The sequence below is a fragment of the Bombina bombina genome, chromosome 4, assembly GCF_027579735.1.
Source record: "Bombina bombina isolate aBomBom1 chromosome 4, aBomBom1.pri, whole genome shotgun sequence".
In the NCBI taxonomy this organism is placed as follows: domain Eukaryota; kingdom Metazoa; phylum Chordata; class Amphibia; order Anura; family Bombinatoridae; genus Bombina; species Bombina bombina.
This window is the reverse complement of record NC_069502.1, coordinates 519,802,091-519,825,255: the sequence shown is the minus strand read 5'-3', so window position 1 is coordinate 519,825,255 and position 23,165 is coordinate 519,802,091. Positions and strand designations below refer to the sequence as shown.

The window sequence follows — 23,165 nt, the reverse complement described above, 5'->3', positions numbered from 1 at the left end:
GCCTACTTCTCTGTATACTGTTAATAAGTCACTTGTATTGTTTTGCTTATTAGTATGCTACACTAGGGCAGTAAAATAATGATTTGGCTTTAAAGATCTTTAGGCAAACCTTGGAACATAAATATTGTCAGAAATCATTACATGGAACTCTAACTAGCATAAAAATCTATGAATATCTAAAATCATGAATCAAAAATGAACAAATGTCCTTTTTTATTTATGTATATACTTAGGTGGGTGTTACAAAGACTCTATTTCTAAATAATATGACAGCTCAATACAGAATAATATATAATTTAATATAGTACATGGTGACATTTTAAACGGATATGAAACCCAATTTGTTTCTTTCATGATTCCGATAAATCATGCAATTTTAAACTTTCTAACTTACTTCTATTATTATTTTTCTTCATTCTCTAGAGCTCTATATGGCAGCAGATTTGCAAGACTGTTATCCATTTGCAAGAGCACTGGATGGCAGCTCTATCCCTATCATCTAGTGCTCCAGATGCCTAGCTAGGTGTCTCTTCAACACAGAATCATGGGAACAAATAAAAGAAGTGAAGTGAAAACTTTTTTTAAATTGCATGCTCTGTCTGAATCACAAGAGAAAATGTTTGGGTTTTATATCCCTTTAATAGAGAAAGTATATAGTAAGTGGTAAAGGGTAACTATATTTTTAATTAGACTATTAAATTATTTATGCATAATGATGCTAATAATATAACATTCATCTCTGTCACTCTGGACATAGTAAATGCACATATTCTGTGATTATCTTGCTATATTAAGAATTACTGTTTTAATGTTGGTGCCTCAATGTCACTGATTATACTAGCTCAATTGAAAGAGCTCACTTTTAGAATGTATATGCAAAAGATTTTAAATCCCTTGATTGCCATATAAGGCTGTATTCTATTTCTCAGCAATGAGTTACAGCACTCACTGGTAACTAAAGGGTTAACCATGAATCCTTAATGTTCTGTAAGCTTGGCAAAGTATTTACCTCTTTGTTGTTATTACTTTAAAAGTTACTGTGATGAGAGCAGGATGTGATGTCACTAGTTTTGGGGCGGGGCTTAGGTCCGGTGTCTGTGTCCAGTTAGTTTAGTACAATCAACCTGACTAGATGTGTATTGCTATGCTCTGCAATAAAATAGAGTTGTACCATCATTGCTGTGTCCTGCATCTCATGACATGGTGTCAGAAGTTTTGGACTGCGCTTCTGTTCCTGATCGATTGCAATGTCAAAGTTTACCCCACCTGAGCCTTTTGACTTTTCTCAGCCTGCAGCTTGGCCCACATGGCGTCAGCGGTTTCAGCGCTTCAGGATTGCTTCCAAACTGAACAAGGAGAGTGGTGAAGTACAAGTTAATTCTCTTTTATACTCTATGGGGAAAGATGTGGAGCCAGTGTTCAATGCTTTTACCTTCCAAGAGGGGGAAGAATTTGACTTTGATATAGTTATGGATAAAATCACTGCCCACTTTGTGCCCAAAAGAAATGTGATTCACGAGAGAGCTTGTTTTCACAAACGTAATCAGCGTGTGGGAGAATCTGTGGAGTCTTTTGTGCGCAGCCTGTATGAACTAGCTGAATTCTGTGAGTTTGGTGTTGCTAAAGAAGAGCAAATCAGAGACAGAATAGTTATTGGGATTGCAGATGCTGAAGTCTCACTGAAGCTGCAGTTAGAGCCTGATTTAACATTAGATGGGGCTATTAGGATGGCCCGCCAGAGTGAACTGGTGAAAAAGCAAAGTGCTGATCTGAGGTCTGAGAGTATTGTGGATGAAGTGCAACAGTCTAGGAAAAATGCTAGTGAAAGACACAGTGTGAGCGGTAGATCTAAAGTACTGGAAAGGCCTAGAAATGGATGGGCGCAATATGCCCGATGCACGCGGTGCTACCGTGCTCATGATCAGAGTGTTATATGCCCGGCCAGGGATAAAAGATGCAGAAAATGTAACAGAATGGGCCATTTTGAAGTGGTGTGTAGAACTGAATACATTAAGGAGATGCAGGTGGACGGTGACCAGGAGCGTCAGGAAGTGTCTTTTGTTGGGGAACGGCCAAGCTCAGAGGAAGATTGGAAAGTTACTTTTACTGTAATGGGAGACAAAGTTGATTTTAAGATTGACACAGGAGCAGATATCACTGTAATGTCTTTTGCTGAATTTATGAAACTTTGATTGTGCGGGGAAATTTCTTGCCAGCTGTTAGTACAAGCAAAGAAAGTTCACCATGTGGGTGCATGTGATTCGAGGTCAGTGTGTTAACAATTTATTGAGCAGAAAAGCAGCCTGTGACTTGGGCCTCGTGGCCAGAGTGAATGAGATTTCCGAAGATATGTTTGGCGAGTTGGGCCTACTGAATTGCAAACCAGTTTGTATAGCACTTAAAAGTGACGCAGTCCCATACAGTATTTCTACTCCTCGTAGAATTCCATTCCCGCTCACGCCTCAAGTGGAGAAGGAGCTTATGCGCATGAAGTCTATGGGGGTTATTGAAGAGGTTGTTGAAGCGACTGATTGGTGTGCCCCCATTATTCCAGATGCAAAGAAAAATGGAAAGGTGTGCATCTGTGTGGACCTGAAAAGGTTGAATGAGGCAGTGAAGAGAGAGAGATTTGTGCTGCCGACATTAGAAGATATAGCTCCAAAGTTGGCTGGTGCGAAGTTCTTTTCTACATTAGACGCTTCTAGCGGCTTTTGGCAGATCCCCCTGGATCCAAAGTGCCGCAAACTGACTACCTTTATCACACCGGTAGGTCGGTTCTGCTTCTGCAGACTCCCCTTTGGGATATCCTCCGCTCCTGAAATCTTTCAAAGGGAAATGAGTTCTCTCCTGAGTGACCACGTGGGCACAGCGGTCGTCATGGACGACATTCTAGTGTATGGGTCTACAGTGGAGGAGCATGATCAGCGTTTGAGTTGTGTGCTACAGGCTATCAAAGAGTCTGGGCTGAAGCTGAATAAAGAAAAATGTCATTTTAGGAAAACTGAATTATGCTACTTTGGGCATATCATCAACGGGGATGGCATCAAGCCAGACCCCAAGAAAATTCGTGCTATTGAACAGATGAAAAGCCCTTCTGATGTACATGAGTTGAGACAGATATTGGGCCTTGTAAATTACGTGGGCAAGTTTCTTCCAGATTTATCAACAGTTTTACACCCTATCACAGAGTTGCTTAAGAAAGATGTTGCCTGGGTCTGGGGACCTTCACAAGAAAAAGCTTTCCTGCATGCCAAGTCCCTGCTGGGGTCTGCCCCAGTGCTGGGGTTCTACGACCCTTAAAAAAAGACTGTGGTTAGTGCCGATGCAAGCAGTTATGGGTTGGGGGCTGCACTCCTGCAGCTGAACGAAAATAAACTACAGCCCATCGCCTACTGTTCCCACACACTGACGGCTGCAGAGTCAAAATACGCTCAAATTGAGAAAAAGTGCCTGGCTGCAGTTTGGGCCTGTGAGCGCTTCCAGTGCTATCTAGTAGGTTTGGAGAAATTTAGTCTGGAAACTGACCACAAACCGCTAGTCCCTCTAATCAACTCTTATGACATTGACAAAACACCCTTGAGATGCCAGAGACTTTTAATGAGACTGCTCAGGTTCAATGTTCAGGCAGTGCATGTGCCGGGGAAACAACTGGTTGTGGCGGATACACTATCCAGGCTCCCGCTGGCTGCTGCTGAAGAATGCTCCACAGAATCAGATGTGAAAGTGTATGTTGATTCAGTTCTGGCCTCTAAGTCCATTTCTTCAAGGAAACTGGAAGAGATAAAGAAAGAGACATATTTGGACACAGATCTGCAAGAAGTTATAAGTTACATAAAAGAAGGCTGGCCCAAGAGCCGGGCAGCCTGGATGTCTTTAAATGCTTACCAGCCAGAGAGGTCACAGCTCACGGAGCTGGAGGGGTTGGTGCTGTTCCAAGACCGCATTGTAATTCCTGTCAGCATGAGGAAGGAGATGTTAAACAGGATTCACGATGGCCACTTAGGCATTACAAAGTGCAGAGAAAGGGCAGCTACAGCTGTGTGGTGGCCTGGGATCAGCTCCGACATTGCAAATCACGTGTCTAAATGTGCCTTTTGCCGGGAACGCCGGCCCACTCAGAGAAGGGAGCCCTTGATGTCTACTCCGCTGCCTGCGGGGCCGTGGCAGAAAATAACTGCACGGGAAAAAGTTCCTTGTTGTGATCGACTACTATTCCAGGTATTTGGAGATTGCACCCCTGAATGATATCACAAGTCAGGCCTTTATCATTCGCCTGAATAGCATGTTCGCCCGCTGGGGCATTCCAATGGACCTAGTAAGTGATAATGGTATGCAGTTCTCTTCTACAGAGTTCAGTGCTTTCAGCAGGGAGTATGATTTTGTACATTCCACGTCAAGTCCACATTATCCGCAGGCCAACAGAATGGCTGAAAGGGCAGTTCAAACAAAAAAATTCATTCTAAAGCAATCTGAGCCGTACCTAGCCCTCTTGTCAAACAGGGCGACGCCCATTCAAGCCACCGGGTTTAGCCCGGCACAGCTGATGCTAGGACGCCAGATTCGCACCACTTTACCCTCAGTGGGTGTCTTCAAGCCACCTGGCCCTGTTCCTCGGGACGAAGTCCTTAGGAGGGATGAAGAGGCCAAAAAGGGTTATCGTTTCTTCTATGACAGGAGACATTCTGTCAGGCCCTTACAGGAACTGAAAGCGGGCCAAAGTGTCAGAATTAAACTGGACGATGAGAAGAAATGGAAGACGCCTGCTACGGTAGTTGGCCGCTCTCCAGAACCAAGGTCTTATACAGTCCTTACTGAGGGAGGGACGGTTACACGCCGTAACCGAAGACATCTTCAGCCTGTACCTGAGAGTCTGGAACTGGATGCCTCAGTACCACCGCCGGTGGGATCCCCTGTTATAAGAGAGGTGCCTTCCCCTCAGCAAGATCACAGCGGGGATATGTCTTTGCCTCCAGCAGACTCTAATTCACCACCTTCTGTATCAGAGGACAGTTCATGCAAAGTTACATCAAGCGGAAGAGTGGTGAAACTTCCGGCCCGATATAGGGACTGACTTTAGCTAGAACAGTGACCGGAAGTATGGGCAGAATAATCCCATGGTCACTGTGGACTAGGGTAGTCTACCCGATGTCCAAGTCAGGATGTAATTTATTTGTTTATGTTTTCTAACCTATTTGTTCATATAATGTTCTAAAACAATGTTGTTGTATACTCTGTTCGTATACCTTGTTATTTGTTATATGCAAATGTATGCTTCGCCTTTGAAAAAGGGGAAGATGTGATGAGAGCAGGATATGATGTCACTAGTTTGGGGGTGGGGCTTAGGTCTGGTGTCTGTGTCCAGTTAGTTTAGTACAATCAACCTGACTAGATGTGTATTGCTATGCTCTGCAATAAAATAGAGTTGTACCATCATTGCTGTGTCCTGCATCTCATGACAGTTACCGCTAAAGTAGTGCAGGAGCAGGCTGGCAGAGGGAGGCCTAAGATATCAGCTCAGCAAGACTAAGCTTTGTTGACTGGTCTGCTTTACAGCAAGCTTTGATTTCCGCCCATTTCTTCAAATTAACAAATGAACTGACGTAACAATAGAGGATTATATTTAAATCATTTTGTTGAGGTGATCTACTGATTTGAGAACCAGAAATAGTTTGTAGGATGGGTAGAAAGAGTAGGATTTATCATGGGGTAATTTGAACATGGTTCTATATAAGACACATCCTTTAGGAAAGGGTATCACATGCTGTTAATTTGTCAGAAATCTAAAGCTGATAATAAGATCAACTTCTTTAATTTTCATGGTGGGTGGAATAGAGATTGTAAAATCGGTGAAGGAAACAGGGCCACCACTAGATGTTTTGGGGCCCCTTACTTAAACATTGACCAGGGCCCCACCCCCCCTTTGACATGTGCAATTTTTGACCAAGTGACTAAAACATATATGCACTTTATTCTTAAGTGTAGTCAAACTTGGAAATGTTGTACAGTTAGTAACACAAACACAGAAACACACAGACACACTCATACACTGAAAAACACACTCACAAATAAGGATTTACATATAGACACTCTAGCAGATACACAAAGAAACACACAAACAATCTCAGACACAGACACCCACACATACACTCAGCACTTGTTTACATTGACCTGATAAGTAATGAGGTAGACTACAGTTTTGGAAAGAAAGGAGATTTACAAGACAAAATATGGAATTCTGATTATCTTTTTTTCAAGGAAGATACCAACTATATGATGACAAAAACATGCAGGGGCTAAAAGGAAGGGCCCTGAACCGCCAAAACAATAATTTAAAGGTTAAGTGGTGGATTGGTGACTTCTAGAAAGGTCTCATTAGTCTAAAAGTCAGTAGAAAGAAATGAATAATCAGTAGTAAGGTCAAAATGTCCTAAAAAGGAACAGACAATGGACACAGAAAATGCACAAATACAGACAAACAAACCCCCACAGAGAGATCCACAGAAAAAAAATACATACACACTCATAGCGACACCAACAAAAGCACAAAGACATAAGCACAGACACCCACAGAAACACTTACAGGAGGTAACATTTCTGCACATTGCCATCCCCTAAATCAACAGTGTGTGACATGCATGATAAAAAAATAGCAGAAATTAATGACATATGTTTGGGGTTTCCCCCCCATTTTCCCCAACCAAGAGCACCATTTCAAATCTGGTGTACACATGTTCCTATCTGTCAGCTGTACTTATGGATTTTGAAAATACTGTTCTCTATATGATCTTGGTGGAACCATAAGCTGTGGCACTAGGTCTCATACCATTAAATCTGGTTAAATGCAGGATTAAGGCATGTTTGTACAGTGTGTATTTTAAGTCAGCTGTAGTGTAAACTGAACAGTGTTAAGTTAACCTGTCTCATTTCAAACACTGAGCAATCTTAGCCTGAGAGTATACATTTTATGCAGATGTAAAAATCCTAGATAAAATGCCTCCTGACATCTGGAAAGTCCTTGCATAAAGGGGCAATAAACTGGAAAGTAATATATATATATATATATATATATATATATAAATAAAAAAAAAATCATATCTGCCAAAAGGGCACCTACCATTTGTGTATTGAGGAGGAAACATTTCTGCATGGTTTAAAATATAGAATTTCTACAGCATTGTCAAATAATCATACATAAACTGCTGCATATTGCTAAAAATAAATTGTTTTTATGGACCCCTGGCCTCACCACACAACTTCCACATTGAAGTTACAATCTGAAATTGCATAAATAAATAAAAAAACATTTACTAAGTAAGTCCTACCTACTCTGCAAATGAAAGTGATCTGCCGCCATTACTCAGGCACACACTGTACCAAGTGCCAAGTCTGTATCACACTGTGCATAGTGGTTTATTGAAAACTCAGAAATCCTCTCAAATGCTAATGCTTTACTCCTTGTAATGAAATTTCCCACGCTCAATAGCACTCTGCTGTAGCGCCCTCTGGTGTCACCCTATTCACCCCCTGATGGCGGCCCTGGAAAGAAATGTTGGTTTTCTCAATAGCTTGAATCTGTGGTCTAGTGCAGCTGAGATACACATAACATAGACTAAAACAGGGGCATCAAGCTCATTATATATAGGGGCCACTAGCCAAGTGTTCTTCTTCCATGGGGCCACTTGAACAGAGTGAGAGTGCTCTGGAACTGGATATACTAGAAACTGGAAATTACATTTACCCAAGTAGTAGTGCATGGTAGGAGCTTTACTCCACAATAGACAGTATGGAACTGAATAAAAAGTTTACTCAAGCAGTGCATAACAGGAGTCTACGGTGGACAATGCATGCTTGTTGTGAGTGCCTATATAGAACATCAACTTGCTACACCTCTTAAAACCCTAAGAAATGTGATGGGGCCAAATTAATAATTAACCTAATAAGCAAGGGAGGGCCAGATGAAAATATATTAAGGTCTGCATATGGCCTCAAGGCTAGTATTTTGAGACCATTGGGCTAAATGATCAGGTGCCTATCAAGATGGCTGCTGCCCCCAAAAGTATAATGTACAGCTCTAGGATATGCAAATATACATACAACTGAAACAGAATAAAAAATGACAACCCTAAATTTAATTTAAATGCTAAATAAAAAATGATAAATATCAAATATTGTTAATATTCACATAATATTCACTGGAGCCATTTTAGGAAATATACCCAGACAGCAACACTATTTATGCAGCATGCAAGCAATACATGTGGAATACATAAATACATTTTGTATTCTAAAATATTAAAGTTTGCCATTTACTTCTACCTCTTACACATATCAGATTCATTCATCAAATGACAGATGCTGCACAATTATTTTTTTTGCAATGTCGGACTAGAGTAAACTCATATTTATGCAGCATTCCTGAGAACAGTGTTTAGAAACTGAATGCTTATCAGGGCAAACTGACTTAGAAAATGTTCTGAAGTTGTCAGAAACTCACACTATCCTTTTTACACTTGCCAAATTTTTGACATATCATTATGTAATTTCCATTACATTATGGTGATATCTGTCAGCTCTGGAAGAGGCATCCTAAAGCAGATACAACTAAAACTTAAGACATTTATGAAAGCAGTTTGTTAATATTCTCAGCAAATCTATAGCTGGCGTCACAGCATGGTCACTACTTTATCATATAAATGGGTGAGAGCAGCAGTTATACAGGGTGCACAACACTCCCAATGTTTTCAATTGCACCCCAATTATGCTAAGGGGAAAGTGAAAACTCCAGCTACTATCCCTTACAGCCTAGCCATGCCCTGGTAGTGCCATCCAACCCCAAATCACAGCACACACAGCTCTGCATCCACCTGCACAGACACCTCCCACACAAGGCTGGATTGGCCTACCAGGATACCAGGAGATTTCCTGGTGGGCTGCAGCAGATGGAGCTGGAAAGCTACAATTTAAAGAAGTGATTAAGGGATGCAATAAGGTTGTAGGGTGCCTATATAACAACAATCTGGCACTTTTTTTTAAATACAAACTAACATAATATAATTCTGAAAAAAAAATTGGGGAGGGAGTATCCCAGTAATTCCCTTTTATAAAAAATGGGTGTGTGCATTCTACTGACTAAATAGAAAATAGGGGTGGTCTCCAAATTTTCCAGGGGTGCTTTTTATTCCCAGTCCAGCCTAGGTAAAGCCTAATGTAACATATAAATCTCCTCAGAGTGCATTGAGTCACTGCATCAAACATATATATGATGCACTGTAATTCCCCCATCTTCACAATCTTTTTTTCTCCGCCTGGGGGTCAAAGGGTGCTGAAGACCCCTTGTAATCCTCATTCCCCAAGGTTCACTTGGGGTGGCTGCCAGAGGATCGGTGATGCACCTTCCTTGAACCCCCCCAGGCAGAGGCAAAAAAAAATAGTGTAAATGGGCGAATTACATTACATTGGACATTACCCACAGCCGCTTGGGTAATGTCAGGTTTACCCGGGTAATCCTAGGATTACATGGATTTCTGACTTTAACCGTAACATATACATACATATACATATATATATATATATATACATATATATATATATGTCATGTGGTACATTGGTCATTGTACCACATAGTGTACATATATATATGTTGCCGTTTCAGGAAGCTACAGCAGTCTTGGTTGTAATGTGACAGCCGAGAGCTGCTGTTTCTGAGCTGCAGGCATCTGTCTTCATATAGAAATGGAGCACGATCGGTGCTCAGGTTCCATATGAAGACAGGTGCCTGATTGTTATAGACAGTGATACTGTATGACAACATCTGTAACTCCCATCTGCTGGTGCTGGCAGGAGGTGTGGGAGGGAAGGTGGAAGGGAATGTGGGAGGCGAGTGGGCGGCTCAGTGGGACCGACCCTACCTACAGAAAAAATGTTTTTAAGGAAGTGGGAGGGATGGGGCACTGCACTACAGAAAAAGGGTGAATGAGAGGTTGGGGTGCCCTACATAATGATTGCGGGGAGGGGGGACCACTACACTACAGAAATATATATATATATATATATATATATATATATATATATATATATATATATTAAAAAAAAACACATATCAGGTACTGGCAGACAGCTGTTTGGGAGGAATCAGGGAGGTGGAAGGGTTGAAGGGGGATCACTACACTGCAGTAAAAAAATAATATATATATATATATATTTTTTTTAAATAAGCCCTAAACTTTAATTGGCAGTATGGTAGGGATGCGTGTGGGTGGGGGAGTAAGAGAGCTGTTTGGGAGGAGTTCATGGAGGTTGGAGGTGTAAGGTAGGAGGGTAATACCTACATTACTATAGAATTTCACCTTCACCTTAACCCCTTCACTACTGGGAATTTCAGAATTGTGGTGCACAGCTGCAATGAGTGACCTTCTAATTACCAAAAACCAATGGCAAAGCTAAGCATGTCTGATATTTCCAAACAAAGGGGATCCCAGAGAAGCTTTTACAACCATATGTGTTATGATAGAATATTCCTTAAATACTATACATTTACTAAAAAAAACACTTCAAACCCACACAATAAATTACATGTATTATAAATGTGCCGAAAGCCAAAGCATATGAAAATAGGCATCATCTTTATTTCATCACCCCCATGGCTTACTAAAAACCACAATAAAATAAGGAAAAAAATAGTCACCTCACTGTAACAAATTGTCCTTTAAATGTCATAAATATCAATCTTTGGACTTAATAACAAAAACAATAATAATGAAGAGATGCACACAGAGCGAATAAAAAAAATGCTTATGACACACATCAATGCGACAGCAAATAACAAAGATCTACAATAATAACTGTAAAAGAGGAGAAAACTGTAACCTCAGTCTTTATGGAACACTTCATAATTAATGTGACATGCATAAATACATTCATTAACCATTTTCTGTTGACCTGTTTTTCAAGGGTTATTTCCAGTTGGTTTAATGACTGTGAAACTAAATCAAGGTAGAATAATACATTGCTGTTTCCCTTAATGTGGTAATTTTAACAATTCAATAGTTATTACTGCTGTATTTGCACTGTGAATGCCAAACAATAATTAAGTCAAGACTTTATTTTTATGATTTAGCCGTATATCTGAACTTTATAACACAGAGAACTTCATTTTCAATATGACTGCACTGATATAATTCAACATATACTTAGGTATCATCTAAAATCTCATTGCTTTTCACAAGAAGAAACATGTAGTGATTGATTAAACTCTGGTCAATTATTTCTGCTGGGGTAATGTTGCTTTTTTGAGGCAGGAAAGATCATACCTATAAAGAGAAATTAAAGAAATCTAAAGAGTTCCTGTGGTATAGGATATAGAAAAATGGAGCGTCAGTCACATGACCCTCCAACTATAGGATGTTTTTGACCAAGTAACTTTTTTTGCTTGCTGTTCCTGAGCTGGACTACGCCTATGTGTTTAACCTCTTTTATGAAGGTTAAACTCATTTGGGTTTGATCAAAATCTTGTGCTTTTTTCCCCTGCAGATAATGATTTCTAAACTTTGGCATGTATCGTCAGTGTGTTTTTCCAGTGATCATAATCCAAAAATGAAGCTCAGAATTGCTAACTCCTGAAAACAACATGATTTCATGATTCAGATTACGCATGAAATTTTAAACAAATTTCCATTGTCAAATTTGCTTCATTCTCTTAGTATCCTTTATTAAAGGAGCAGCAACGCACTACAGCTAGCTTAACACTTTGGGTGAGCCAATGACAAGAGCCATCAATCACCACCTAGTTTCCAATAGTGCATTAATGCGCCTGAGCCTACCTAGGTATGCTTTTCAACAAAGGATAACAACAGAATGAAGCTAATTATTTATTAGAAGTGCATTGGAAAGTTGTTTAACATTGCATGCGCAGTGTAAAACGTGAAAGAAAATTTGGGGTTTTATATCACTTTAATCTCAAGATTTTTGGAATCCAAGAATCAAATGTGCACAAAAAATTGTGATTTGGTGGGCTTAGTGAATACTTCACAGGTTGAAGTGTCTGTATGTTGATTGATGTGTGCACGGAAACATAGAGTTAGGTGTGTATGTCTCTAAGGGATTAGAACAGGGACATATCAGTATAGTGGGCATGTGTGTTTGTTGAGTTATTAATTTGGCTAATGAATAAACAGGTAGTGTTTGTATTTGTTTGGTGATGTTGCTTACTAGTGTCATCCAATATGGTGTGGTCAGTATGTTTTGCCTTTATGAAAAGATTAAAAATGTTATATTTGAAAACGTTTCGGGGTACTTGTTATAAGTGGAAAAGTGTTGTCTGGGTATATAAAGTCCTTTTAGCTATGGAATTAAAGTGAAAAATGGCCACTGTAAATGTGTTGTTAAAGTAGGAAGAATTTGGATTGTGATCTTAAAAAAAGGAAGGGCAAATGTTAAGTACAGGACCATTTTTCACCAACTGATAATGTAAAAAGTGTTGCTGACTAATGGCTTATTATGATTGTGTCAACATTGAAATAGGCTCATCTACATCCATTAACACACAGTTAATTATCCAACCATTGATTGCGATCAACTGTATTGTTAGCCAGGGAGTAATGCACAAATTACATACTCCAACAAACTAGAGTGTATCATTTTTGTATTAGAATGTCACAGAATATGGTATCTGTGATAACAATTATTTATTGCAAAAAAAAAATTAGTACCTCAGGTAGTTTGCATGTTGTAAAACAGGGATGGCAAACTGGCTGCCCAACATTAGATACAAATTACAAAAATGGGAGAATCTTTTAAATCATTCTATTATTTATCTATATATTTGGATTCATTATCCTGGTTGAATAGTACCTTAATTACGTTTTAGTGCTACTTTTAAACTGTATCTATTGTACTTTAGGGTGACCACAATGCAAAAGAGTCCTCTGGAGGAAAGAACCATAGAAATTACCCTGTTATCTAACCTAGATATGTCCCTCTGCTACTGAACATTTTTAGGAAATATACTATTTGTTTAATAGCCATAAATTTATATGTGGCCCTTAAAACTTAGAAAATATTGATCTGCTGTCCCATGTGCTAGGAAGGTGGTTATTATAACTGTTGTAAAAAATACAATCCAAGCCAGATTATTTTACACTTTGCCAATAGGCCATAGGCTTCTGTATGCACTATTTTGAGACATTTTTCAAAAGTATAGAATTAATAGACAATAATCTAATGTATTTCATTTTTCCCCATTTTAAGTAACACTTTTTGAAAAGCATACTTGCATATTCTAAACACATATTGCGTTTTTCTTAATAAAATCTCAGGATATAGTGCACTAATGCAACAATGGATCTCATATTGTACTAAAATATGTTTATGGCACAAACCTAATTTGTCTGCATTAAAATGGTTTAAGATCAAATAAGGAATCAAATATGTATTTTGTGCCCAATATTTCTTAAAAGGACAATATGCACACAATGCAAGCAGCCAATCAGAATTCATTGTATTCAAAGCAGATGCAGAAACGCCATTTCAAATGGGGTTGGCTCTTGCTCGCTCCTACCCACACTTGGAGGATGATTTCTGCTGTATACTGTAGTATATAAAATATCAGTACAGAATGTGGTTTCAGCTGCAAAAGCAGCTATTCTAAATGATGAAATTAAAGTAAATAAGCTATTTGTAAACAGTTTAATACACTCCAGCAGGTAAAATTAAGTATTAGAAACAATTTGAGAATATTTTGCAGTACACTGTCCCTTTAAGTGTTTTGGCACAATACAGCTTATTGGTTTGCTGGCCTATTTCATACCAGAAGTATTATTTTTCTTTGATTTCTCACATTTATTAAACTATTTTAGTATAATTACAATTATTACCTTTACTTTTTAATTTGTGCATACAGATGTAAAACAGCATGTTTTCAAAGTGTGAAGGAGTCCTCCCCAGGGGGCGCTAGAGCATATAAAAGGGAGGAGCGGGAGCACTATCCTATGAAGACCACAAGCAGCAGCTGACTATGGCAATACATAGAAGGGTTTTTAAGAACAGGCACTGAGGTTGAAATTGCTCATAGACTGTGTTGTGTTTTGTTGTCTTTATCAGTAACCTGGATCAGATGTAAATTCCACAAACTAAAACAAAAAACAAATATTACAATTTTCTTTAAAGAAAAAAAAAGAAGTAACATTTATTATGGGGGAGGGGGGCACTGTATTGTAAATTACATCAAAGGGAAAGCCACAGACTAAGGGGTAGTTTATTAATGGTTTAGCTAACATGATTTACTGTAGCCAATCATGTCTGTTTGATCTCGCTAAATGCTAACAGCTGTCAGCAATGAAATGCTTGTGCAATGCCGCCCCCTGCTCACTGGCGGCCAATCGGCTGCTAGCAGGGGCCGTCAATCATCCCGATTGGATCAGGATGATTTCAGTCCGCCACCTAAAAGGTCTTACGACTGCTGCTTCTTAACTTCCGTTTCAAGAGGTTTCAAGAGGACCTGAAATGATGGGGCTTTGATGCAAAAACCGCTGCTTAATAAATTGACCCCAATGGGGCCGATATTTGTAAGTGCGAGCGGACATGATATGATGTAGCGTATTATGTCCGCCGCACATCGATAAATGCCGACAGCATACACTGTAAGCATTTCTTTCATGTAATTAGCAAGAGTCCATGAGCTAGTGACGTATGGGATATACATTCCTACCAGGAGGGGCAAAGTTTCCCAAACCTTAAAATGCCTATAAATACACCCCTCACCACACCCACAAATCAGTTTTACAAACTTTGCCTCCTATGGAGGTGGTGAAGTAAGTTTGTGCTAGATTCTACGTTGATATGCGCTCCGCAGCAGGTTGGAGCCCGGTTTTCCTCTCAGCGTGCAGTGAATGTCAGAGGGATGTGAGGAGAGTATTGCCTATTTGAATGCAATGATCTCCTTCTACGGGGTCTATTTCATAGGTTCTCTGTTATCGGTCGTAGAGATTCATCTCTTACCTCCCTTTTCAGATCGACGATATACTCTTATATATATACCATTACCTCTGCTGATTTTCGTTTCAGTACTGGTTTGGCTTTCTACAACATGTAGATGAGTGTCCTGGGGTAAGTAAATAAGCTTATTTTCTGTGACACTCTAAGCTATGGTTAGGCACTTTTTTTATAAAGTTCTAAATATATGTATTCAAACATTTATTTGCCTTGACTCAGGATGTTCAACATTCCTTATTTTCAGACAGTCAGTTTCATATTTGGGATAATGCATTTGAATCAATCATTTTTTCTTACCTTAAAATTTTTTGACTTTTTCCCTGTGGGCTGTTAGGCTCGGGGGGGCTGAAAATGCTTCATTTTATTGCGTCATTCTTGGCGCTGACTTTTTTGGCGCAAATTTTTTTTTCCACGTTGCAACTGAGTCAGAAGATACTTCAGGAAAATCGCTGCCCGGTGCTGGAGCTACCAAGCTAAGTGTATCTGCTATAAACTTTTGGTATCTGTTTCTCCAGCTGTTGTTTGTATTGCATGTCATGACAAACTTATTAATGCAGATAAAATTTCCTTTAGTACTGTTACATTACCTGCTGCTGTTCCGTCAACATCTAATTTTCAGAGTGTTCCTGATAACATAAGAGATTTTATTTTTAAATCCATTAAGAAGGCTATGTCTGTTATTTCTCCTTCTAGTATACATAAAAGTCTTTTAAAACTTCTCTTTTTTCAGATGAATTTTTAAATGAACATCATCATTCTGATACTGAGAATGGTTCTTCTGGTTCAGAGGTTTCTGTCTCAGAGGTTGATGCTGATAAATCTTCGTATTTGTTCAAGATGGAATTTATTCGTTCTTTACTTAAAGAAGTATTAATTGCATTAGAAATAGAGGATTCTGGTCCTCTTGATACTAAATCTAAACGTTTAAATAAGGTTTTTAAATCTCCTGTAGTTATTCCAGAAGTGTTTTCTCTCCCTGATGCTATTTCTGAAGTAATTTCCAGGGAATGGAATAATTTGGGTAATTCATTTACTCCTTCTAAAACGTTTTAAGCAATTATATCCTGTGCCATCTGACAGATTAGAGTTTTTGGGACAAAATCCCTAAGGTTAATGGGGCTGTCTCTACTCCTGCTATATTTTTAGCGGATGTTGCTGCAGCTTCAACTTTTTGGTTAGAAGCTTTAGCGCAACAAGTAACAGATCATAATTTTATAGCATTATTATTATTCCATAACATGCTAATAATTTTATTTGTGATACCATCTTTTGATATCATTAGAGTTGATGTCAGGTATATGTCTCTAGCTATTTTTATCTAGAAGAGCTTTATGGCTTAAAACTGCTGATATGTCTTCTAAGTCAACTTTGCTTTCCCTTTCTTTCCAGGGTAATAAATTATTCGGTTCTCAGTTGGATTCTATTATCTCAACTGTTACTGGAGGGAAGGGAACTTTTTTACCAAAGGATAAAAAATCTAAGGTAAATTTAGGTCTAATAATCGTTTTCGTTCCTTTCCTCACAAGGAACAAAAGCCTGATCCTTCATCCTCAGGAGCGGTATCAGTTTGGAAACCATTTCCAGTTTGGAATATATCCAAGCCTTATAGAAACCCAAAGCCAGCTCCTAAGTACCCATGAAGGTGCGGCCCTCATTCCAGCTCAGCTGGTATGGGGCAGATTACGTTTTTTTTCAAAGAAATTTGGATCAATTCCGTTCACAATCTCTGGTTTCAGAACATTGTTTCAGAAAGGTACAGAATTGGCTTCAAGTTAAGGCCTCCTGCAAAGAGATTTTTTTCTTTCCCGTGTCCCAGTAAACCCAGCAAAGGCTCAGCATTTCTGAAATGTGTTTCAGATCTAGAGTTGGCTGGAGTAATTATGCCAGTTCCAGTTCTGGAACAGGGGCTGGGGTTTTATTCTATCTCTTCATTGTACCAAAGAAGGTCAATTCCTTCAGACCAGTTCCGGATCTATCAATATTGAATCGTTATGTAAGGATACCAACATTCAAGATGGTAACTGTAGGACTATCCTGCCCTTTGTTTAGCAAGGGCATTATATGTCTACAATAGATTTACAGGATGCATATCTGCATATTCCGATTCATCCAGATCACTTTTAGTTTCTGAGATTCTCTTTTTAGACAAGCATTACCAGTTTTGTGGCTCTACCGTTTGGCCTAGCATCAGCTCCAAGAATTTTTTCAAAGGTTCTCGGTGCCCTTCTGTCTATAATCAGAGAACAGGGTTTTGGTATTTCCTTATTTTGGACGATATCTTGGTACTTGCTCAGTCTTCACATTTTCGCAGAATCTCATACGAATCGACTTGTGTTGTTTCTTCAAGATCATGGTTGGAGGATCAATTTACCAAAAAGTTCATTGATTCCTCAGACAAGGGTAATCTTTTTAGGTTTCCAGATAGATTCAGGGTCTATGACTCTGTCCTTGTCAGACAAGAGAAGTTTAACATTGATATCAGCTTGTCAAAACCTTCAGTCACAATCATTCCCTTGGTAGCCTTATGTATGGAAATTTTAGGTCTTAGGACTGCTACATCGGATGCGATCTCCTTTGCTCGTTTTCACATGCGACCTCTTCAGCTCTGTATGCTGAACCAATGGTGCAGGGATTACACAAAGATATCTCAATTAATATCTTTAAACCGATTATACGACACTCTCTGACGTGGTGGACAGATCACCATCGTTTAGTTCAGGGGGCTTCTTTGTTCTTCCGACCTGGACTATAATCTCAACAGATGCAAGTCTTACAGGTTGGGGAGCTGTGTGGGGGTCTCTGACGGCACAAGGGGTTTGGAAATCTCAGGAGGTGAGATTACCGATCAATATTTTGGAACTCCGTGCAATTTTCAGAGCTCTTCAGTCTTGGCCTCTTCTGAAGAGAGAGTTGTTCATTTGTTTTTAGATACACAATGTCACAACTGTGGCATACATCAATCATCAAGGAGGGACTCACAGTCCTCTGGCTATGAAAGAAGTATCTCGAATTTTGGTTTGGGCGGAATCCAGCTCCTGTCTAATCTCTGCGGTTCATATCCCAGGTATATACAATTGGGAAGCGGATTATCTCAGTCGCCAAACGTTGCATCCGGGCGAATGGTCTCTTCGCCCAGAGGTATTTCTTCAGATTGTTCAAATGTGGGAACTCCCAGAAATAGATCTGATGGCTTCTCATCTAAACAAGAAACTTCCCTGGTATCTGTCCAGATCCCGGGATCCTCGGGCGGAGGCAGTGGATGCATTATCACTTCCTTGGAAGTATCATCCTGCCTATATCTTTCCGCCTGTAGTTCTTCTTCCAAGAGTATTCTCCAAGATTCTAAGGAATGCTCGTTTGTCCTGCTGGTAGCTCCAGCATGGCCTTACAGGTTTTGGTTTGCGGATCTTGTCCGGATTGCCAGCTGTGGACTTTTCCGTTAAGACCAGACTTTCTGTCGCAAGGTCCTTTCTTCCATCAGGATCTCAAATCCTTAAATTTTAAGGTATGGAATTTGAACGCTTGATTCTTGGTCAAAGAGGTTTCTCTGACTCTGTGATTAATACTATGTGACAAGCTCGTAAATCTGTATCTAGAGAGATATATTATAGAGTCTGGAAGACTTATATTTCTTAGTGTCTTTCTCATAATTTTTTTTGCTATTCTTTTTGAATACCGAGAATTTTACAGTTTCTTCAGGATGGTTTAGATAAGGTTTGTCCGCAAGTTCCTTGAATGGACAAATCTCTGCTCTTTCTGTTCTTTTTCACAGAAAGATTGCTAATCTTCCTGATATTCATTGTTTTGTACAAGCTTTGGTTCATATAAAACCTGTCATTAAGTCAATTTCTCCTCCTTGGAGTTTGAATTTGGTTCTGGGGGCTCTTCAATCTCCTCCTTTTGAACCCATGTATTCTTTGGCCATTAAATTACTTTCTTGGAAAGTTTTGTTTCTTTTGGCCATCTCTTCTGCCAGAAGAGTCTCTGAATTATCTGCTCTTTCTTGTGAGTCTCCTTTTCTGATTTTTCATCAGGATAAGGCGGTGCTGCAAACTTCTTTTGAATTTTTTACCTAAGGTTGTGAATTCTAACAACATTAGTAGAGAAATTGTGGTTCCTTCATTATGTCCTAATCCTATGAATTCTATGGAGAAATCATTGCATTCTTTGGATGCTGTTAGAGCTTTGTATTATTATGTTGAAGCTACTAAGTCTTTCCGAAAGACTTCTAGTCTATTTGTCATCTTTTCCGGTTCTAGAAAAGGCCAGAAAGCTTCTGCCATTTCTTTGGCATCTTGGTTGAAATCTTTATTTCATCATGCCTATGTCGAGTCGGGTAAAACTCCGCCTTGAAGGATTACAGCTCATTCTACTAGGTCAGTTTCTACTTCCTGGGCGTTTAGGAATGAAGCTTCGGTTGATCAGATTTGCAAAGCAGCAACTTGGTCCTCTTTGCATACTTTTACTAAATTCTACCATTTTTGATGTGTTTTCTTCTTCTGAAGCAGTTTTTGGTAGAAAAGTACTTCAGGCAGTGGTTTCAGTTTGAATCTTCTGCTTATGTTTTCATTAAACTTTATTTTGGGTGTGGATTATTTTCAGCAGGAATTGGCTGTCTTTATTTTATCCCTGCCTCTCTAGTGACTCTTGTGTGGAAAGATCCACATCTTGGGTAGTCATTATCCCATACGTCACTAGCTCATGGACTCTTGCTAATTACATGAAAGAAAACATAATTTATGTAAGAACTTACCTGATAAATTCATTTCTTTCATATTAGCAAGAGTCCATGAGGCCTACCCTTTTTTGTGGTGGTTATGATTTTTTTGTATAAAGCACAATTATTCCAATTCCTTATTTTTATGCTTTCGCACTTTTTTCTTATCACCCCACTTCTTGGCTATTCGTTAAATTGATTTGTGGGTGTGGTGAGGGGTGTATTTATAGGCATTTTAAGATTTGGGAAACTTTGCCCCTCCTGGTAGGAATGTATATCCCATACGTCACTAGCTCATGGACTCTTGCTAATATGAAAGAAATGAATTTATCAGGTAAGTTCTTACATAAATTATGTTGTATCATTGCACAAGCAGTTCTGGTGAACCGCTTGTGCAATGCTGCCCCCTGCAGATTTGCAGCCAATCGGCCGCTAGCAGGGGGTCACGTGTCAGCCGTGCATTTCTACCACTGTTATGGCAACGTCCTTCCCCCTCTGTCCGCCTCCAGTCCCAGACCCCGCCCTCTTACCTCTTCTCTCAGACACTGACTGACAGTGACTCTGACATCTGTACAGACCAGCCAGGTCTACTCTTGCCAGGGGGTGGGCATGACAGCGTCACTCACTTGCTTCTTCATTAACATGAAGATGAGACTCTCTCAGACAGTGACATCATGAGGCACCACTCACCACTGCGCCCCGGCATAAAAAACAAATTCTCTCTTGCAGCGCAATACAAAAATACACAAGCGCCGGCCCTGGGCCCCCCAACAATGACTGGGCTGCCCCTTTTGCCCCGCATTAGAGACAGCCCTGGGTGTCTATCAGCCCAATCCTATAGGATCAGGCGGATTGATATCCGCAGCCTCAGAGCAGGCAGACAAGTTATGGAGCAGCGGTCTTTAGACCGCTGCTTCATAACTGCTTTTTCCGGAGAACCTGAAGGCTCGCACGGAAACAGGTGCAATAATTCGGCCGCTAAGACTGTAAAAACCCCTACAATACATCAAAACCAAAGTGTATTTTTTAAAATTTCTGACTTACCAGAACAAAGAGGCAATATGAGGCATGATCCTGATGCTCAGGGATAGTGGAAAACACTGATAAGATCAAGCAACTGAAGACTAGGAGAAAACTGAAAAAAAAAGAAAATGTAATATTTAACACACAATTTTATATTAAAAGAATTAATTTCTTCAACAATTTCAGCTTTTTAAAATGTGCCTAGTGGTAGGTACGAAATAAACATATTATTTAAATATATAATTATATAGTACTAAAGGGGAATTCTTATTGAACCCCAAAAACATACTGCATGTGTGTACAACGTTTCTAACTCTGTGTGAGCACTTCTTATACACAAAAAAAAAAACTTATAAAAAATTATTATTGTATTAGCACCAAATCATCATACTCCTTTTAGGAGCATTTGGTAATAAAATACTCAATATTGTATTTGTACCTCAGACAGCTGCACATACAAAATTAACATTATTTAAAAAAAGGACATTTTCTTGGACTCCCAAAAAGTTACTAAATTCATTTATCTCATTCCCTATATTAAATAATGTCCATCTGTGTCAAATTTCAAGCCAAATCACTCACTGGTTTTGGTGGTGAGCATAACAAAAATCCTGATTTCCTCCTTTGAAATAGACTAACTAAATGAAATTAATAAAAAAAGTGTTTTCAGCATCAAATTCTCGAAAAGTACTGAATCAAATTAATTTAAATTTGCAATATTTATAATGATATCAAACTCTACTGAAATTTGAGTTGAATTTTGTTATAGCAATTCAGAGTTATATAATGTGTCTACAAACTTTAACTAAATAAATTAAAAATACATTTTGCTAAATAGAGCTCATGATCTAAACCAAATCAGTTTGAATAAATTCAACTAATTATTCTGTGCAAGAAAAAACCATGCTCTAATGTCTGTTTTTTCAACAGCCGGGTCATAGCCTGGTACTACTGGGCTGTTATGGCCCTGCCGGTGGACCATGCCCCAACTGCGCATGTGCACTGTGCGCATGTAGCAGAAGTTCAGTAGGAGGACAGCGTGGGACAAGGACCAGATATATTTAATATTTATTTATAAAATGTTTTACCAGGAAAAGTACTTCAAGTATGTCCTGGGATATGCCAGCAATGTATGACCCTGGACACCTCCGGATAAAATTTACCGGGCCTTGAGGTCACTAAGGTTGAGAATCACTGCTCTAATGTGTTATATGAGGGGGTCAGTCATGACTTTGTTGGCTGCTTTACTCTGTTATATGAAAGCAATAATGCAATAATAAATTAGACAAAATTAAAGTTGGCTCCTAGTTGAACACATCTGTCCAATGACAAGAGGCATATGTGCATAGCTATGAATCACCAGTAGTAAATTGCTTCTCTGAGTCTACATAGGAATGCTTTTCAACAAAGGATATCAATAGAACAAAGTACATTTGGTAATAAAAGTAAAAAGTCTCTCAATTTTGAATATTCTGTCTAAACCATAAAAGTCTAATTTTAACTTTCATGTTCTTTAAAGCTTTACCAAAGCAAAAAAAATAAGAGCATAAATAGTTAAATAAGAACATAAATAGTTACAGTAAGCTTAGTATGATGTTGGTTGCTCATTCCAGTGCATATAATCAGTGTAAAGTTACTTTAGTGTGACCAATTAAAAATATGTTTGAGAATTGGCTCTTGGGAGCTCAGCATAAGAATTGTTGAGTACATACATACAGACTGGAATGTAAGATTTTCCCACGCAATGAATTACTAAGGTGGATAACAGTTCAAGTAATGTTAGCTGGAGATGCATACCCATTATAAACAATTATTTTCTTATAATGAAGCCTCAATAGGACTGTAATAAAGTTTCAAATATTATAATTTTATGATATATAGTAGTAAGAAAAAGCTTACATATGAGACAGGGCATTTAATTAAAAACCAAAAAAACAAAAAAAACTTTCCAATTTACTTTGCTTAAAAAAAGCACCATCCAGACACACCCACAAACCCACCTACTTTTCACCTGTGACCCCTGACAACAAAGTGGTGACTGCCCCCCTCATCTCTTCGACCTCCTGTGTTCCGGATACAAAGTCACACATGTTGGGAGGTATGTGTACATTTTGTGAGAACTATATATATAACACTTACAAACACTGGTGCCAAATAGTGCACACTTCACGTCCATGATACTGAGCCTACCTCAGTATGCTCTCATGGAAAGGAGCTAAGTTTATAACAAAGGATACCAAAATAAGTCAATCTAATAACAGAAGTAAATTGACTTTTTTTTAATTTTACGCTCTATCCGAATCATGAAATTTTAATGTCCATGCCCCTTTAAAATTTCAAGATAACACTTTTTCACAGCAATTAAATAATAAAAAAGACAAAGCAAATTAATAATAGACATTTAATTATAGACATACAAAATGTACGCTGTTCACAT

At 38.9% G+C, this 23,165-nt stretch overlaps 1 protein-coding gene across 1 annotated transcript in view; it reads right to left on the bottom strand.

Moving 5' to 3' along the window:
- The window catches only part of KCNQ5 (potassium voltage-gated channel subfamily Q member 5), a 433,357-nt gene that overhangs the window by 395,208 nt on the left and 14,984 nt on the right, over positions 1 to 23,165 (bottom strand). Inside the window, exon 5 of the mRNA XM_053711999.1 lies at positions 20,750 to 20,840. Coding sequence (XP_053567974.1) covers positions 20,750 to 20,840 — 91 coding nt within the window. The remainder of the gene's footprint in view (positions 1 to 20,749; positions 20,841 to 23,165) is intronic.